The sequence below is a fragment of the Athene noctua genome, chromosome Z (genome assembly GCF_965140245.1).
Source record: "Athene noctua chromosome Z, bAthNoc1.hap1.1, whole genome shotgun sequence".
NCBI lineage: Eukaryota > Metazoa > Chordata > Aves > Strigiformes > Strigidae > Athene > Athene noctua.
In genome coordinates, this window is record NC_134077.1 from 89,595,411 (window position 1) to 89,616,251 (window position 20,841).

Genomic DNA, 20,841 nt, shown 5'->3' on the forward strand with positions numbered 1-20,841 from the left:
GAAAAACTTAAATTACTATTTCAAGCAGGGAAAAGGACACATTCGGGATTCAACAGTTATTCACCCTGGCATTTCAGTTAGCTAACCACACAATTTTGACTCAGCCACCGCATCCACAGCCTCTGGCTCAGCAGGTATCGCCAGGGAAGGAGATAACAGGACTGCTGACACATACTTAGGGGTGAAGGCTGCTTACTGGACAGTAATCAGCATGGTTCGTGTCGTACAGGGCAAAATCACAGGGCAGACACTGGGAGGTACAAGGTGCGAGACACTGTGTGTAAAGGTAAGAGGTAATAAACCCACAGAACATTGGTCATCAATAGGTCACCACAGGTCACCACCCATATGATAACGCATTCCTCCAAAATATAAAAACACTTTCTCAGAAAACACAATAAAAACCTCACAAAAACAACTTTCCATGAAAATGGAGAGCGAAAAATCTCTCAGGAAATAACTTTTGAAGAGGAGGAGGAGGTGAAGGGGTTAGGAGAGGATCTACACTGGTGTGGGAGTGCTTCAGGTTCAAAATTAGAAAGGGAATGACAGCACAGCTGGTAGCATATGTCTCATATGTAACTTGTCATTATATGCAGTGACACAGAAAAAGAAATTAAGCTTTTTCCTCTAATCATGCGGTAATCTCCCAAAAAATCAACTACGACCAAGCAGCATAGTTTTCAATGAGTTATTTATATATCAAACCTTTTTTTTAACCAGCAATCATAAACAGAGGCATACATTCTTTATCTCCCCTTTAATTATAAGTCTTTCAAAACAGCAACTGTGCTGAACCACATTATTGTCAAGAGCTATATACTCTTTAATTAAAAGAAGAAAACCTTACAGATAATTCAAATATCAAACATAATGAATATACTAGCAAAAAGCCGCAGAGTGCACTACTTTCAGTGTGACCTTTCTTACACACTCTTAAATTTTAAAGATTAGGGAAATCTGCAATGAATTTTAAAATTCTTTCTATCTGTGTTTTTTTAAATCAGAATATTAATTAACATTTATCGAGCTATACTCTTTTCAAAATGTTGTAACAGTATTTGGCAGATGTTGACTATCTGGTGATTCTTTTAATACAATCAACTTTTGATACTCACTTCAGTGAGGAAGAACAGGACGATGGTATGCAAAATAACCAGTGCAGTGGATAATAAAAGACCTTTGAAAAATCTCGAGGAAGATGTTCGTCAGAAATGTTCAGAAAGGTCCTGAAAAACACCAAATACTTCTGAATTACATGGAAGACTGCAAATCCCTTTGGATCACCAGTAATAAATATATATAAATAGAAGACAGAAAACTCCCTAAGTAAATAATACTAATATATGTATGCATACAGATAATTGCAAATTTATTTATCTTATGTACTGTTAAAAACGTCATTCTATAGCTTATTTACTTTTACTCTTTGAAAATTGGTATCTAGCACTGCTAGTATTGTTAAAGCAGTTGCCTTCATATTTTTACTCCTAAACAGCACCTTCCCAAACTATGTTTGAAAATGCACCGAATAATCAAATTGCTCTTCAGTCATTCATTTCTATAGCTCTTTTCTTTGTGCATAACACACACACCATATTATCAATACTTCTATCATAATCGTAAGTAAAATATCTTTTGAAAGGATAATGGTTCTCTTTTGAATAACATGCAAGTACGTTAGGCTTTGGATTAAACTGGACAAAAATTTGAACCGTAAGCTTGGACCATCACTGGCGTACGAAAAACAGAATACTCACTGAAAAAACTCTGCTGTTTTCAAATGTAAGGACTGGTGAAGAAATAGATAGCTAGTTTTATGTCACTTGTGCATTATTTCTCTTACCCAAAGAATGTGAGAGGCAAAAATCAGAGGTGTCTGATCCACTGATACTAAAAATTAACTATTTTTATCATTTATTGATATTATATGATTATAAATATATATAAGAACAGGATTATAGAATTTATTTTTTTCATTTAAATATTAATTAATAACAAACAATAATAAATGTAGTATTGGTGCAATTAGTAGTAACCACTAGGACACAGTAACGTGTGATAGAAATGGATGCTCCTTGGCCTCTCTCCTTTTTACTCTCACTTCCCTTGGACACAGTTCCAGCAGAGAGGATATAGTCTGTAACATCACCCTCCATTAACCATCATCAATTACCACCTCTTTTCACTTTACTTTTCAACTTACTTGGCTGTGAATTTTTCATCTTAATACCTTTCCTTCTCTTGTTTCTTTATGTATCATGGCCGCGATTTTCTAAGCTTACCAAGAAGGTAACTACCTTTAAAAATGACACTTCTGCAGAGCTCATTTATGGTATATTTGCTTTACTTTCTGGAGTGATCCAATGTCATTCCCACTTCTGAGTCAGTACTCTTTCTACTGCAGTAAGAGCAGGACATTTAAAAATACGTCGGTAAAATAAATGAGGACTTTTCTCAGGACAAGAGTATCTTTTTACAAGACATAAAAAAAGACACTGCCACGACACGCGAACAGTGAGAATGGATCTAAACACTGAAAACTGGAGACAGAATGGAAACCCATTGGAGTACAGCCCTCAGGAACTCCTAACCTAAAAGGTAAAATCTCCTCTTTCTTACAGGGTGCTTCGTCACCACGACATTAATAGTATTTACATTTTGTCATTTAATTATTTAAAATTACCTTTTAACTTTTTCACAGCTGCATGTAAGTAATTTAGAAGTGTGGCTACATGTCTATAAGGTCACTGTCTGTCTGTAAGACCCCAGATGAAAGAAGAGAGAGAATTACACTTGTTCAATAAGAAAGACAGGGGTATAGCTTCTGAACTTCTCCAAAGGGCAGGGTGATTTCTTTGGAAATTAATTTTACTAATCAAACAAAATTAGCAGGAAGAATTCACTACAGACTTCAAAATGATCTTAAGTAAGCAATTATCTGAGCAGAAGGATGAGCACATAGTGAATTTGTGGATTCATGAAAACCTGAAGATTAAAAATAAAGCTGAGATTGTAATATAGATAAACAGAGAACTTAAACCAGAAAATAGAAAAAGACAGTAATTTCCACATTGTGAGAAAATTAAAGAAAAAAGATCTTATTGTCTCTCATCCTCTGAAATATTTTTCTTAAATGTTCCAATGTGTAGAGCCAACTTCATACAAGAAAGCATGATAGATACAATCTGGATAGCAATCTAATAAAAGAAGACCACACCTTGTGTGCTGATAGTGTATGAACTGTTTGAGAGACTCCTGGGCTAAAGCAGCTTGTTAAGTATGGTTTCTTAACTGTCTCCTGAGGAAAAGCACAGGGCAGAATTTCAGACTCTGAGGCTTATAACAAATCCTCTACACAAATTTTTAAACCAAGATGCAGACAATCTGAGAGCTTTAAAGATTGTTTAAATACCAGAATAACTTCACATGCTATAAAAAAAAATCAAGTGTCTAATGATAATACACTAATTCCGGTGCCAGCATTTCTCAGTGTCCACTGCTAGCTATGTAACTCCTGCCAGGAAAACCCAACTCTGTGCCAGACAGTTTAATTCAACGACTCTTCTGACAGAAGTATAATAATAGCTAGTAGGAAATTTGTTTTGACTACAAGTTATGTTAAAGCAGCTGCCTATAGTCTCAAAGCAGTGGATAGCATCTGTGAAAGTATTTAATACCACAGCAAGATTCCAAGTTACAGTACTTTTATTCTTCAGTAGAGTATGACAAGGTGAGAATTGATCTTGTAAGCCTCAGTGCAGGTGTGAAAAAATGAGATGCCAGCAAGATGCATCCTAATGGTATTTCCTTGTAGACTTCAAAGGATTTAGCTCTGTATAGGGAAAATACATGACTAAAAATCAACTTCATGAATTATAACTCTTGTATATTGAAATTAAGATAAATATTTTCAGTTTCTAAAATTGAATGAGGGATATTTTTACCCAGTAGATGGCAATTTTACCAATAGAATCTCTAAATTATTCTCCCAGCATTCAAGCGACTCACCTGGTTTCTTGTTGAGAAAGCGAGATATAACAATTTGTAGTATGAAATCGTGGAAAGGTGCATCCACCTCACTCTTTATGATCTTGCCTAACAGAAAGGTTGTCATCTCCTACTCAGTACAAAAGACTAAAGAATATTAAAAAAAAATCCCAAGAATAAATCTGCTCCAACTTCAGCAACCCTCAACTTGGTGCAGTCTCTACTCTGAAGTCATAAACAGGTCTGTGGTACTGCCAGCCTGCCTCTCCTGGATAATTTCATTCTGTGAAAAATAATGAATGAAGAACAGCATCGGATTCTCCTATAAAATTCACAAGGGGCATTGAAACTATTAGATCCACTGCACAAAACCCAGCTCATTGAACTGAGTAACAGACAACAACCTTGTCAGTCGGTAAGACTACGATGACTGGAAACTGTGAGGAATGAAAAGCAGCAAGAAAACAGCAACACCTGGTAGTTTTGGGGAGCACGTACTGGAGACTGCTGTTGTTCAGCAGCTTCCTGAACAACGAGGACAAAAGCGGGCAGACAGAACACACATTTAGGACATTTGCAGGTGACACTAAACTGGGGGAAGCGAGCAGAGTGGAGTGCCAATTCATGGATGACTGGGCCAAGAGGGACCCACAAAGTTCACTGAAGTAAAGTGCAACTTTTTGCTCCAGCAACAGAATTATGATAAACTAGGCTGGGAACTGACTATCGGAGTACCAGCCCGACCCAACCCCAAGCCTGGGGTTTATGGCCAGTGGGGTGTTGAACACGAGGCAACAGTGCATTCCCACAAGAAACAACACAAACCACACACTGGGCTGCATTAGGAGGAGTATGGCAAGCAAACTGAAGATAGTGATCCACTTCACCTGCTTGGCAACAGTTAAGCCTTACCTAGAATATTTTGTCCAGGTGTTGGGCCTACAACTCAAGGAGGATGTGAGGAAACTGGAAAGGACTAGACTGCATCATCTATGACAAGAGGTTGAGGGATCTAGGCTCTTGTACTCTGGTGAAGAGGAGGCTGCAGGGTCAAGTCATCTAATGGATGGCCACAACTACTCAAGGAGTAACGACAAAGACAACATGGACAAACTTTGCTCAGCTGGGGCTACTGTGATAGAGCAGGACATAGCCAGCAGCTTTGAAGGTTCACACTAGGTATGAGGCAATACTTTGCTCTAAAGCTGTGGAACAGTTTTCCAGGAGAGGGTGTAAAATCTCAGTTCCTGGAGGTTTACATGAGTCAGCTAACACAGCCATGTATGACTCCTCTTGGTGATTGTCCTGCTTTGAGAGAGAGGTTGAAATTGGTGACCTCCAGTCCATTCCAACCAACATCTCTGTTATGCTAAAGTTACTTCAGGAAGACCAGAGAAGGGTGGAGGGAAGTGAAGCACAGAAAAACGAGTATTAAAAACTGATGACCCAAGATTCATAGGTGAATTTAGGACCTAAGTAGCCTTGTCATACAGAAAAGAAACTTTAAGTGACAGCAGAATGCACAACATTTGATCACAAAATTAGGAAGGAGAAAGCATATGCCAGAATCACTTTATTTCAAGTTAAGGATATTATAAATTTTTCAGCACCCCTACTATTCTGTTGCATTTCAACAACATAATAAAGAATCTCGAATAACTTTAATTCCCTGGAAGCAATAGTTAATACAGCATCTCTAGTAAGTTGGAAACGAGCCAGTCCTATTATTAGACAACGCCTGGAAAACAATGTTCTGTCACCACTGCTTTTATGATTACACAAAACTTTCCTGAGCAGTCTAAAGATTAATTTAAACCTAGCCCCTTCAGGGAAATCTTCTAGTACCAAAAGAGAGCATGATAGATTTAAAAGAAAAATCTTTATTTCACTTCCAGTTAATTTTACCAAAGTTTTGAAAGATATAAAGCCAAGATAACAGATGGAAATTTTGATTATACAGCTGTAATTGTAAAGAGAACTGATGAAGGATTAGTATTCCTTTAAAATCATGCATAACTTCTAAATATGTTACTGATAGATTCTTAACGTGATGAACTATTCACAAGTCAGTGAATAATGGACCTAGGAATTCAACATAAAATTCAGTATATGAAAGTGTTTCTGACTGGATATAGTTGTTCAAGAAGCTAACTTGGTAAATCTGTTTTTTCTTTGTATTCTGGACACTGGGTTAGGCTACCTGACAAATATTCGCTGTAACGAAACATACAATCTAAAATAACTGTTTTGATAGTGGAATCTCACAGGTTTTGAAAATAAAAGTTCTGAACATGCAGTTCATTAAAAAATATCCCTTTTTACTTACACAAAAACATGCATCATCTCCCTAACAATGTTTTCTGAAATAACAATACAAATACAAATAAAAATACAAAATATCATTTTTGTAACTATATAACAAAATATGACATTTTTTTGTATTCTTAAGCAAACCCGTCAGACTTTGGTTATGATTTGCAGAGTACTTTGTAGTAAATTAAATGAGCCGCTACATCCTGTGCATGTCGAATTTTGGATCTCTAGAAAAGCAAATTAGGACACTGAAATTTATATGCCTAAAATATGAAACCTAGATGACCAAGTTGTTAATCTGCAGCATTACACATAAAATACAAAAGACGCTGCCTCACTCTCTCCATTGGCACTTTGTTCTGAAAGTCAGCGAGTTCAGTTAGCTCACTTTTTTAATCATTCCAGGCACAGATAAATCTGTGAACAACATGGATTAGTGGAGGAATAGCTGAAAGGAACAGACTATACTATATATTTATTTTAGTCCATCGTTCTAAAGGCATTCATAAAGGGAAGGTGAAATGTCAGAATTGACAGTAGAAGTAGTTGCAGCTACCACAATGTCCACTTCGGCCTCCTTTAATATTGGCACAGCAGGACTACCTAATCTGTTCATGAGTCACCTTCTTAATTGCTATTTTTTTGTGACCCTGCGTTGTATAAGATCAAACATCCAGTTACAATCCACTTTTGCATGTTCCTCAGAGCCCACAAACATTAAGATGAGCCCACACATGACAAAAAATATCTCATTAAAGAAGTTTAAACGCAGGAGGTCTCCTCCCTCCTCTTTGTACTGCTAGTATTACCTAGAATTTTCTCATTTAGAATAATAAAATAAAAGTCAGTTGGATAGGATTTGACTTTCTGAAGTTTTGGTTTTCGCTGTTGTTTTCTGAATTTGTGATCTCATTATGTACTGTTTCTTACAACAAACTTACAGCAGAATTTTTAAGCATGAATGTGCTGGTTTTGGCTGGGGTACAGTTAATTTTCTTCACAGTAGCTGGTGTGGGGCTGTGTTTCGGATTTGTGCTGAAAAGTGTTGCTGACTCGGGGGTGTTTGGTTCTGCCGAGCCAAGGCCTTTTCTGCCCCTCACCCCACCCGCCATGGCCGGGGGTGCACAAGGAGTCGGGGGGGACACGGCCGGGAGAGCTGCCCCCAGGGATATCCCACACCGTACGGCCTCACGCCCAGCAGACAGAGCTGGGGAAGAAGAACGAGGAAGGGGGGACGTTCGGAGTGATGGTTTGTCTGCCCAAGTCACCGTTACGGTGACGGGGCCCGGCTGGCCTGGGGATGGGCGAGCACCTGCCTGCCCGTGGAAGTGGGGAGTGAATTCCCTGCTCTGCTTTGCTTGTGTGTGTGGCTTTGCCTTCACCTATTAAACTGTCTTCATCTCAACCCACGAGATTTCTCACTTTTCTGATTCTCTCCCACATCCCACCAGGAGCAGTGAGGGAGCTGCTGGGCTTCAACCATGACAATGAAAAAGCAATGAAAGACTCAGACCCAACTTCTGTGCAAGTAACGTGTCCTTCTGTTCACAGTTGTGACTTGTGAAGACATCATTTTATACAGATGAGCACTACATACTCTCTATCTTTTAAACTATATTTAATAGTTTTCAAACATACTGACCATGTAACTAGATGATGATTTCAGTAAATTATCTTTAAGTTCCAGTATTTATAGAATTATCATAGGATGACAGCAGAACATTCTAACTTACCCGGAAGCTGAACGTAGATAAATCTGAATTAGTAAGAAGAAAAATTTTTTCCAACTGTATGTGTGACTAAGTCCTTGAAAATCTTACCAAAGGCCTTGGTACCATAGTAGTAAATGTTTTTAGACAGATAAGAACGTATTTCTAACAAAATATGTCCTAACTGAACAGTAAATAGCAAATTTGGGACAGTAATTATCAGTGAAATTTCAGGGTTTGTGTTACAGAGGAAATCAAACCAGACATTCATTCACTATAATCTATGTTATCACTAAGCAAAAAATGTGCAGTATAGCAGTTTGATCCAAAGCTAATAAAATCCCGACAGATATAATTGGGCTTTAGGTAAGAGCATAAAGATAAGTTCAAGACCAAATCGAGAAATGGTCAAAGGTTATCAAAATGTGTCAGTGCTATGCATTGCATTTTTATTTCAACACAATTATTCAGCTTGTAGATCTAACCATGTAAGCTCAAGAACCAATTTCATCTCAAATCGAATGTTTCTTTCATACTCACTCATACAAATTCTTCAGTGGTGAAGTTAAAACAGCCAACGCAGAGAGCAGACTATTGCAGTGGCTGTGTATTTGATAGATCTTGAGATCTCTGTCTTCACGTGGATTCAGAAACTCTTGTACAGAGCGGCAAATTGACCAGAGCATATCTTCAGTGGACATCAAAATAGATGCAATATCAATTCTGTAGGGAGGAAAAAAAAAAAAAAAAAAAAGTGAAAATAATATTACTTAGGACATCAAGATAGTGGTAAATTTCAGCTAAAGAGACCTTTCCTCTGACAACATAAAACACCTAAATCATAGCATGGCCTTCAAATTTCATCTTCTGTCAGTGGTGTAGGAATTCTGAATCCACTACACTGTAAAAATTCAGTGCTTCCACAGAAAAGTTACTACTGAAACTAGTCAAGACTTAACAAATATGGAAATTTCCTGTTCCAAAGGAAAACGCCACTAGACAGGAACAACTTACCTTGTAAACTACAACTAAATAAAAGTAAATTTAGTTCTTTTCTTTCATTTTTAAAAAAGAAAATGAAGACCCAGGGAACTACAGGCCAGTCAGTCTCCCCTCTGTGACTGGTAAGAGCATCGAGTGGATCCTCCTGGAAACTCTGCTGGGGCACAAGGACAATAAGGAGGATACTGGTGGCAGCCAACATGGCTTCAGTCAGGGCAAGTCCTGCCTGATGGATGTGGCGGCCTTCGACACGGGGGACACAGCGCTGGTGGGTGAGGGAAGAGCCACTGACGTCGTCTGCCTGGACTTGTGCAAAGATCTGACACTGTCCTGCACGACATCCTCACCTCTGGACTGGAGAGACGTGGGTTTGATGGATGGACCCCGCGGGGCCTCAGGAACTGGCTGGGTGGTCGCACCCAAAGAGTTGTGGTCAACAGCTCCGTGTCCGAGTGGAGAGTGATAGATTTAGATTAGATATCAGAAAGAAATCCTTCCCTGTGCGGGGGGTGAGGCCCTGGCACAGGCTGCCCAGAGCAGCTGTGGCTGCCCCCTCCCTGGAAGGGTTCAAGGCCAGGCTGGACGGGGCTTTGGGCAACCTGGGCTGGTGGAAGGTGGCCCTGCCCGGGGCAGGGGATGGGACTGGGTGGGTTTAAGGTCCCTCCCAACCCAAACCAGTCTGTGATTCTATGATGATTCTTTATGATAAAGTATAATTAGAATGCACACTGTAATTTCAAATCCTGCTGCAGCAGAAATGTCATGACAAGCAAACTAAATCTTCAGTTTGCAAAACTTTCAACTGCCAGGCAACATACCATCATGCGGAACACTTCTGAGTCAGCCACCTGTTGCCATCGGCCGGCAGAGCATCATGGGTCATTGGCCTAAACAATACCAAGAACCCAAACTACAACACAATCTCACAAGACTATGCTGACATACAACAGACAGGAAACAGATGGATAACACAAAATATACGGCGGGCATGAAGTTGGACCGAATAAAGTACCTAAGTACCTAAAAGCCAATGGATGCCTATGTGATCATCTGCATTTTTAAGGCTCATCTTATTTTTGGAAAACCTAGTCAAACACACATGAATGGATGTTTGTCTGTATTACAGATCAGATCAGTAACATCGCAAGAATCATTGGGAGAAAAGACGCCCCACCTCCAAACGTAGAGTATTATAAAAAAACCTAAGTAAAACCTCTGTGATAAACATATATTGAATTATATTAATTTAAAAAATGTTTTTCCCATTTGCCCATAACTAGATAATTCAATTCAGTTAGTGACAAACTTAAGAATCACCTTATTAAATAAAATAGCTTCTCTACAAAATGACAATGTAAGAAGTTCTTTCTTACTCAGTATTTGAGGAAAATTTGTATAGAATTGACTACATTTAAGAAATACTGTATCAATACATATTCTTCATATTTCAGTTTGTTTTGTTGGTTTTTTTTTTCCCCAGGAAACTTCCAGGAAGGTTTCCAGGAAACCTCTCTGTACCTAAAGATACAGAAGGGCTTAATCAGGCAAATTAGTGCAGGAACAGAGCAAATGAACAGGTATTCCGATACATAGAATAAAACTTCAGTGTTTTCCCACCTATTCCAAGAATGTGAACTTGTACAAGTTACTTAAGCTTCCACAACATTGCTCCTTTTCATAATAAAAATTACGATGACAGCATGTAACTCTTAGCTCACACAGAACATACCTCTGCTGAGTGACTCATCTGCTACAAATGAGAAGCTCTTAGGTTTTTAACTCGCATGGCCACCATGAACTATATCACTTTCAAAATCTAAAAAGAGGAGCATAGTGATATAGGAAAGACATACAGCAAATGGAGAGAATGAGAAACACACCAATTTCTTCAGTAAAACAAGACATCAGATAGAAAGAGAAAGGACAGAGGTAGAAGGTGCCACCTGGAGACAACCTGCTTTAGTACTTCTTGAAGAGACCTTCTCTAACAAAACATAAGAATCCCAACAAGAAGAACTTCCAGCTTATTTCCTAAAATGACAGGAGAAGGAATAGCCTCTTCCTCATCTCTCCTTTTGCACCACTGGCTTCATTCTGGCAAACCTTTTCACAGAGTCACAGAATCATCTGGGTTGGAAAAGCCCCTGAAGCTCCTCCAGCCCCACCATGAGCCTCCCCCGACCGTTCCCAACTGCCCCAGATCCCTCAGCGCTGGCTCAGCCCGACTCTTCAACCCCTCCAGGGATCCCGGGGACTCCCCCCTGCCCTGGGCAGCCCATTCCAACGCCCAACAGCCCCTTCTGCACAGAAATCCTTCCTCAGAGCCAGCCTGACCCTGCCCTGGGCAGCTTGAGGCCATTCCCTCGGGGCCTGGCGCTGGGGCCTTGGCTCCAGAGACTCATCCCCAGTTCTCTTCAACCTCCTTTGATGTGACCTCATAGCTCCTTCACTTGAAACGCCCTGTGAAAATCCAAATTCATTTCAACACGTGGAGTTTTTTTCATAAATCGATGCCTCGGTTTCTAATCCTGATGCTGCCAATTCTGCCCACATTTTTGGTTGTGCCGTGACTCCTCAATGCCCCCACTGTTCGTCACGAGGCCTTCAACCCCGTGAGGCAGTTTATGGCACAATTTCAGCAAGAGTTCAAAAGAGGTCTTTGTTTCTGCTCGGTTTAGTATATGACTACCAATTATACTTAAATATACAAAATATACTCAGTAAAATGAACATCAAAATACATAAATCGTGCCTATCCCCTCTGCTGTGTTTATTAACATTTAAATTTGAGGTCAAAGTAGCGCATAAGAGAAAACTAAGATCTACTTATTTTATTCATTAAAAGTGTGCATTAAATATACAACCATTACCTGATTTGTGGTGTTCTCTTGTAACTGGGGCAGGCCTGACAATATCTGGAGCACAGCATAGCCAAAGACTGCTCTAGTACATCTGTAAGAATCTCCTGGGCTGTCTTGGCTGGCAGAATAGTCCACAGATCATGATGAAGGGCACGGCAGAAGTAATGCCACATCTGGACAGAGAATGAGCATCTTTCCCCCTAGCAAAACCACCAGACATTAAATAATAAAAACGCACCTTCCAAAACGTCAATTTAGTTCCTCTAAGTCTAATTAATTCAATCTGAAAGGAAATAGCTGAAGAGTTTCAGGCACATGATGACCAAAAGATGGTCCTTGACAAGATGTGAAACATCTTTATTAGCAAGGAAACACATGTTCAGTTTCAGTTACAAAACTAGAGTTCTGTCACAAAATCAAACCACAGCATTTGACCTTTTATACCACTAATTAACTTATTCTCAGAACCCACAGCGTTCTAAGTCCAGTTTAAAAACATATACAGTATTCCGTACTAACAGAATACCCAGATGAATTTAATGTAAGTTTCTTTTGTCCTCAGAAGAAAAAAATTATTTCAATTATTTAAGCACATGCATTCCCCCAGATTCATAATTGCCACATATAACCATGATTATGAAACTTTGGTCATACTTAATGGATGTGCAGTAAGAGCAGAAAAAAAGAAACAATTGAACAATTAAATTGATAATAAGAGATGTCCAGAATTTTTTACTATGATTTGTTTTTTCATCTTAGAATGGTAACTCATTGAAAATAAATATATTCCGGGAAGGAATCAGCATTGGTATTAATATTTTGTTGTCTATACAGAACTGCCTCAATGAGACACAGATAAATACAGATGAGTCAAAATCATAGTGGTTAATCTATAATACCTCTAAAAAGTACACAGTTGAACTCACATTCAAATTTTTCAGCTAATACCTACCCTGAACATAGCATCATGATGAAACTGTATCAGAACAAAGACTTGAATCACCACTTCTCACATTCCAATGGTGTTGAGAAATATTTTAAGAATTTGTTGATATTTTAAAACACTGTTTGACTGACATTATCTAATACTAATAAACCAAAATAATCTGGCTTCTTTTTAAACACACCACATTAGTAGACTATTGGAAGTTGTCATTATGTGGTGTTTCTCTGTCAAAATATTTGAAGTATATTTAATATTAAAAAGGGGTAAATTATGACAAAGAACAGAGGTGCCAAACTTGTGATCATTGCTCTTGTCATTAAATTTATGATTGGCGTAGGCATGTCTAAAATATAATTTAGAAAAAAAAAATCATTAAAATGTCCAATTTTCCAAGTTTCACTAATTCGGATGAGAAAAATGTAACACAGGGAAGTTTCAAAAGAAAATTATATGACTAATTTTCTTCATTCATACAACTTTGGACATTTTATTACCGTTTTAAGCATATTTCCACAGGCAAAACAAAAATAATCACTCTGGTATTTTGAACAATCAAGTACTCAACAAGTGTTTCCACACAGGAAAAATAGGATTGTCTTACACTGACCAAATCGGATATAATAAAATAATAGACATATTAAAATAATTTCCTATTTTTCTTATATGAAATACAATTGCAATATTATTGCATGCTATACTGAAACATCATCATAAGGAAGTACAACATTACTTCATAACTCATAACTTCACAACTTTTCATAACTCAAATGTTAATACATTTCTGTAAGTTTGTAAGTTCTGGGATTCTTAGATCTATTACCGTGACTACTCCTGAGGTACATTCCAGCAGAACCTATCCAGAAATAAACCCCTAACCCTACCTGACAGACATTTCACTGACATTCCCCTTTTGTTCCAAAAACATTTCAACTTTTACAGAATAAACACAACACTTAAAAACTAATTAGTTTGAATGCCTAATGGAAGCAAGTTTATTTTGGTCATATCTTAATTTACAAAAATAAAATGAAAAAAATTTTCAAAAACTGTGAAGACTTAACCACCAGAAATATAAATCTAGATTGACTTTCTAATATATTTACTTTTTTAAGTAAGTAAATGTTGGTGAGTTTTACTTTTTAACTATGGAACTATAAAAACAAATCTCTTCATTTTCTCTGCTTTATTTAATTTAAATCAGTAAATTGAATAATACCCAGTTGCTGACATTATGCCTCCACTGCAGAAGCAACAGTTTCACTGAAGATTTAAATGAGATTTGTTCCCTTTTCTAACCTGTTTTTCTATTTGTTGCCATTTCTAGACAATTCTACTGGTAAACATCTGCTATTTTTGCAGGCTTCATATAAGACAAACAGATGTGAGCTTTTATTTAGCTTATATATCAGGAAAGAAGCAGCTGCGCTTTATTACATAAGCCACTCAATATTATCTTTGAACAGACAATTCTTTATTCTTTGACTATTAGAAAACATAAGTTCCCAAAGCTACAGCAGATGTCTGCTACACTAAAAGCGCCATTCAAAACCGTACCGTGGAGCGCCGGCCCCGCGGCACGGTGGGTGTTCGGAGCAGGATCTCCGCCGGCGAGAGCCTCAGCCCCGAGCGCTGCGCTCCCGGGCACCTCACGCTCGGTGCCCAACAGGAGCCGCGCGCTTGGAGCTCAGCTCAGATCCTGCCTTAACACAAACGTGCTACTTGCATCTCACAGAATCTCTGCTTAGCCTTCCTACAAGACATTCAAAACTTCCCGTGATCTCACAGCGATTATCATTCTCTGTGTTTACCCCCCAGTCACGGTTCTTCTTTTCGCTTTTAACTCCAGTCGCCACTATTGGATTAGGTGCATGTCAGGGAGGATGGGTGAGCAGCACTGAAATGGGTTATGGAAGTCCAAAAATATTTAAAAATACATTATCCTTATTTTGACAATGTAAAAAACTATTTTATAGAATGTAATAACCATTTGCTACCAATCTTGTTCTCCTCAGATGTTACCATTGTACAAACAAACACATAAATTGATACGGAAACTGCAGCTCGGTGTAATCAAAGACAGACACTCTCCCCTGCCCCTTCTTCCTTTCCTTTTTGTCTTTCAGCAGTTTTATCTTCTTTCTGGATGATTTACACATCAAGTTGAGCAGTGTTATTAGTGAATATGTCATTAATGTCAAATGGAAAGGAAGGCTGTCCTGTATTCTTCCTAATACCAGTTGAATGTCCTATATTATTGGGGAAAAAGAAGAGAGTAACTTCATGCCAGCCCTGAAGTGCAGGACTGCCATTTAGTTTGTAATTAAGCATGTGATACAAGGATGAGGAAATAAAGGTTTCTTCCTTTCTTCTCGCCTACTCATGCACACAGAACCAAAGCATGAGCAATGTTCTGCTTATTTTGTGGGAGCACAAGGGAATGTATTCTTTTCCTTCTTGAAACTGCACCCAGGATTTACAGATGAGGACTGAATCTTTTACAGCTACATGTAGTACTCAAAACTGGGGGACAATGGGGAAGGGGCAGTGAGGGTCCTGACCTACACTAGGTTCAAGAGACAAGCAGAAGCAGAGAGCCAAGTGCTTCTTCCCCCTTAAAGAAGCAAGATGAGCTCACTGAAAACAGCCAGAGCTGTGTGCCACTGACTCACACAAGCCCAGGAGTGTGTTCCCTCTGAGAGAGGAGGAGCTCACACCAGAGCCTGCTCTTGATGACAGGCAAGATCTTCTGGTGCCTGGCTCCAAGATACTCTTGTTCGCTGAGCTCAGCAGGATCTGTGTGACTTCAGAGGCAGAGCCTCACGGTTCCTGCTGAGCTCAGACCTCAGGAGCCACCCCTCACGGCCAGGAGTTCCAGCACGATGTTGCCTCTGTAACAAGGTCTTAAGCCAACGTCTTCCATTTGGGATGCCTACAAGAGCTCAATGGAAGCAGGAGCTGCTCAGCATCATGCCTCCGGAAGGCACTCGGAGCAGATCATGGTCCCTGCTTGCACCATGGCCCATGGCCCAGTAAAAAGAGCAGAGTGATGATGTAAAATCACAGACTTCCTACCTCAAGTCCTGCAAGTGTACAGAGCTGTGATACCCGCTCTCTTCATCCCTCCCTACACACATCAGTTCTGATCAGATGACAAAATGGTTTAGCCAGTCCACACCCTTTCTTCTTGAGACACCCATGTCTGACAATTAGGTTTCCTCCACGGTGAGTAGTTATTGGGTCACTCATAAACAGGACATGACACCATATGGACTACAGACAGTGAAGATCACATCATGATTTATCAGTTGCCAAAAGCCACTAAACTTCTTATCTTCTTATCATCAGAACATCTGGGCTCACATTCAAACAAAAGTAAAATGCTTATTTACTTGTCTTTGAAGCAGGGGCATTTTGATAGATTCCTCATATTAATTTCTGCAACACCTGTTCAGTCACAGATTTTTGTCACTGACTCAGCAGCTTTTTATATTACATCCACAGAATACATGTATCACACAGCGTTTTCTCTCATGTTAGAATTCTAGAAAATGCTTAACAAAACCAGCCTAATTATCTCACACAGCAAATGATATAAGGGCAGGACTTTGTCTCCAGGAGATCTGTTATTATTGATAGAAAACATGTAATACTTTGACTTCATCCTGAAATTAAGTGAAAATAACTTCAAACAGTATGTCAGTCTATGTCTGCATTTAACTGCGACAAAGAAAAAAACCCCAATAAACTCTAGTAATTCACTTGATCTTTAGCACTTTTTCACAGAATCATTAGGATTATAATTTAAGAGCAGGCACGTGTATTCAAAATGCAGGTGAAATGGCACTGGTTATTTCAGAAATATATTGTTGAATGCTGAAGGTAACTATAATGACCATCTTTCTTTGTTACATCCTTCACCCACAAAAGGTTAAAAGGGGAACCCACTGAAAATAAAAATCAAAGAATCAGATTTTAAATTTCCAGGATAAAAATAGCTGTCTTTCATTTTCATACGTCACACTTTCTATAAGAAGAAGAGTTAAAACAACAGTGTCTTCTTTACTGAGTTCTGCATAAATGTCTTGGACTTGACACAGAATATTTTATTAAGCAAATGACACAAACACTCCTTGGTAATGACTTGTCTCATCCTTAAACAACTATGTTATCCTACATCATTTGTACAGAGACATTTGCCTGCAACCGTAGATAGTTCAAAAGAGTAAATTCCAATAATCTTTATGTAAAAATAATATTGATCTTATGCTTCTAATTAGTCAGAGAGCTGGCAACCAGTAAAACACATTTTGTAAAAGGGAGGCACAGTAAACTTAACCTCACACCTCATAAAAAGCTTTGTAGTCATCCCAGTGGTGGCTCTCAGCATCCTGTAAAATGCTTGTAGCACAAACTCTGACGCAGTAGTTCGTAACTTGAAACTGGAGAACGTTGATGAATTCCTGATATTGTTGGACAGGCACTAGGAACAGGGGTCTGTTCAGAGAGAAGGATCAAAGAGGCAAAGATTGAAAGGCTGTGCAGTAGGAGGTAACAATCCCCAGTACTGCAAATGGTTTTGATTATTAGGTATCAATCATTCATTTCCTCTCGGTCCTGGAGTCTGAACCTAGCATTCACTTTTGAAAAATATCTGGTTTTTGTTTCACAAGTTCTTTAAATATATCTGCTCATCTATAAATTCTCATTTAACCAAGTCACTGAGAAATATATTACTTCATCCTATTTTCTGAGACAAAAGTACATTTGTCATTCAGTTAGGAGATTCTGGGTTGAAGCATAATTGCATCAGCACTGAGTGTGACAAAAAAATCCATAAGCACAGAGTCCAGAGATTATTTTTGGTAGGTATGTACTAACACTCTTTCATAATACACATAGGTAGAATTATTGAGCTGTATTTTGTCTCAGACTTCCCATTCACTTCATGCAGGAGGGAGTAAAACATCAGAGGAAAAGTAGCTCAACAGAGCATACAATCCCTTAGAAATCAGGGATTCCTTGAAAATTGCACGAGTTCAGGTGTCCCTCCCAAAAGGAGTTTCTGCTTTTCAATTACATATGGTCAGAAACACATGGACCAATAAAGAGACTCCTAGTATCTTTAGCCAATATCTCCTAAAGCACAGCAAAGGTAGCTATATTGCCCCCCAGGTCAAACACTCTTAGACTTTACTACTCCGTATCTTCTCTGATTTTTATTCTGCATGCAGTGAAAAATAAATTCTAAAACTACATTGGATGTATTTGTTCACATTTCTGAATACAGACAGTGTAAGGGAAAAGTGCAGGAATGTATATTTATACTGTCCCCTAAGACTACTGTGTGCTAAATCAAATTTTATGAAAATTCAGCTATTGCAAAGGTCAGAAAAGGAAATTAAGGCCTTAGCCCTCTATTTATATGAGAGCAGAGTACATTCAGTTCACTGGACAATCCTATTTACTCAAGCTTAATAAATAAAAAATATTGATTTGAGAATCAAATGCAGATCTTAAACATAAATAATTTGTTTTGTAATGGCTGCTTTGGATTATCAATAGCTTTGATTCAGGTTTTTCCATAAATAGTACACGCAGTGCATGTGCTAAAAAAATATGATGCAATTTGGAAAACTACCACCATGTTGTATCACCAAAATGGAATGAAGTCCTATATTATTTATGTCTGAATTAAACCGTTATAAGTAGAAGGGACTCACTTTTTGCTCGTTTCTCTCATTAAATTGCTATACATTGTAAAATGCTGAAAGACATATATCGCTGTGGAAAGGACAGCATAGAAGTCTTGCAGGGGAGCCTTGGAGGGAACGTCTTTGCTTTTCTCCTCTAGTCTTGCCAGGACAGCTGTTGCCACTTTGCTGCAGGCCTCTACAAAGTTTGCTCTAATTTCCTGAAGAGAATCATCTCTGCATGCCAGAGCCAATGGAAGCAATGTGTCAAGTTCTTCCATGATGTCAGAACAAAACTGAGAGAAATAAACGTGGCATCAAGTTATTTGTATTCTGACAGCACTGCTTAATTTATACACACTAGGGTCAGATTCTTGAATAATGAAATTGGCATAAAACATAAATATATTAAATCAGCTTTACAAACATTTCATTCTGTTATACAGGGGAGAAACATTTATCTACAGTAAGTGAATTATTATTTCATTCCTTCTTGCTTTAAAGCTGCATAATATATATTGTGGAAAAAATATTAAAACTGTCTTATGCTAGTAATTCCTTCATTTTGTTTATGATTTCATTACATGTACATTCAAAGCATAAGGTTAATTCCTTGTAAATAAAGATAATCTTCCAAACTAACGTATTTTGGAAGATATACAAACACATTTCCTAATACTGAATTTGAAAACAAACTCGCCATCTCTTAGTAAATTCATACACTAATCTCACTAAAATTATCTCCCAAAAGCCTATGTGTTATTTTAAGCAAACATTCATTACCAGCATTCTAAATTTGCTAGAACAGTTGCAAAGCTTACTAAATAAAAAAAAAAAAAAGCTTTCAAACACATATTCCCTTAGAAAAGCAATTTAATTAATCATCATAAATGACCTTTCAGCCAAATCAAAGAACTCCAATTTGGCCGTATTATTGGTTATGCTGATTACTTAAATGGCATGTCTAAGGATAGGAATACAGGAAATCCCTTTATAGCCACGCTTCAAAGCTTTCAGCATTTTCCCATCGAACCACGTGGTAACAGAGCAGATACTAATCAGAACGTTTTAGAACTTTTTGGATGAAAAAAAAAATGCCAGCAAAGTTTAAAAGTTAATTCTTTCAAGTAGAGACTATGGGCTATTGTATAAAGCTCTGTTCAGCCTCATAATGTAATGCCTCTCATCTTTATTCTTAATTCCATTTATATAAGATATAGAATATTAATGGTACTGTAAGTACTTCAAAGTGTAGATGGCAAACAGCCTTGGCATTCTGTCTCCCCTCAAACTTCAGATCTTTTGATACCTGCCTTAGCAATTCGTTTTGGTTGCTCCTCCTGTTGGACTGCTCCGCAGGACTCCCTCATTTGCTGGTTGTTTACAAGACTCAGTGCATAGCCTGCAGCTGAAAACTCTTCTTTCTGCTCATGTTGAAGAATTTTAGTTGAAAAATCCTCGATTGCTATTGTTATACAGTGAGCCACAGAAGCAGACAGGTCTTTAAATGCATTTCTCCAGCCAAAATTCAGAAAAATAGGCTGAAATACATATTTATACTAAATCAATCCAAATTCATTACTGTTATTGTTGTCTGAAACTTACACAAACATCCATAATTAAATACAAGGACACCATCATCTTTGGAAATTCATTTTAATAACTTAAAATGCAGTCTGCTAGCCTTGAAATCATATTAAAAGCAGTATACACCCTCAACAAAAATGAAATGAACAACTATTAAATTTGTTATCAAATTTTAAGAAATAGATTTATAAAAAACCCTGTTTAAACAAGGCTGCTTTTAAAAAGCCGTGCTCCATCTTTACATTATTTATAATCTTTAATGGAATCTATTTAACCAAATCAAATACACTTATAATCATTTTCAATAGTCTAGCAAGTCATCCAGCAATGGATATCCTGTAATAATTTTCACTGCAAGGTCACAACTGGAAGCTACTAACCATGAATATTAATGGAAAACAGTCAGAGAAACTGGTTTTAACAAAGAGACTCTGGATTTCACTTCTCTATAGCTGGATTCAGCAAAGATTAAAAATGTTTAAATAGAGATTTCCAGTTTTTAGCTAATGCTGGCTTTTACTACGGTTTACATAGTAGGTTCCCTGCCTTCTATAAACAGAGACTTCTGAAGTTATCTGAAGTGTAACAGTTGTGAGAAGAAGACACAGTGGGACATCATTACTTTTCCACTAATCTTGCTTTGCTTTGCTCATATGACACGCAGCAGACTTAAACCTTACCAGAAGTGGCCAACTGAGAATTGCCCCACTGTAAGAGAAATATTTTAATGACGTAAGATGTAT

General features: G+C 38.0%; 1 protein-coding gene across 12 annotated transcripts in view; it reads right to left on the reverse strand.

Moving 5' to 3' along the window:
- The window catches only part of KIAA0825 (KIAA0825 ortholog), a 251,648-nt gene that overhangs the window by 145,046 nt on the left and 85,761 nt on the right, over positions 1 to 20,841 (reverse strand). For 11 of the 12 annotated variants that reach the window (XR_012635634.1, XM_074933019.1, XM_074933017.1 and 8 more), the window contains 6 exons: positions 19,825 to 20,052; positions 18,542 to 18,807; positions 17,165 to 17,315; positions 11,885 to 12,075; positions 8,553 to 8,735; positions 1,119 to 1,229 (listed from right to left, as the gene is read on the reverse strand). Coding sequence is in view for 10 of the 12 variants with exons in the window: in XM_074933019.1 (XP_074789120.1) it covers positions 1,119 to 1,229; positions 8,553 to 8,735; positions 11,885 to 12,075; positions 17,165 to 17,315; positions 18,542 to 18,807; positions 19,825 to 20,052 (1,130 nt within the window). In the remaining 2 variants the exon portion in view is untranslated. Of the gene's footprint in view, positions 1 to 1,118; positions 1,230 to 8,552; positions 8,736 to 11,884; positions 12,076 to 17,164; positions 17,316 to 18,541; positions 18,808 to 19,824; positions 20,053 to 20,841 lie in introns of those variants that run through there. The other variant, XR_012635635.1, reaches the window with a different exon arrangement.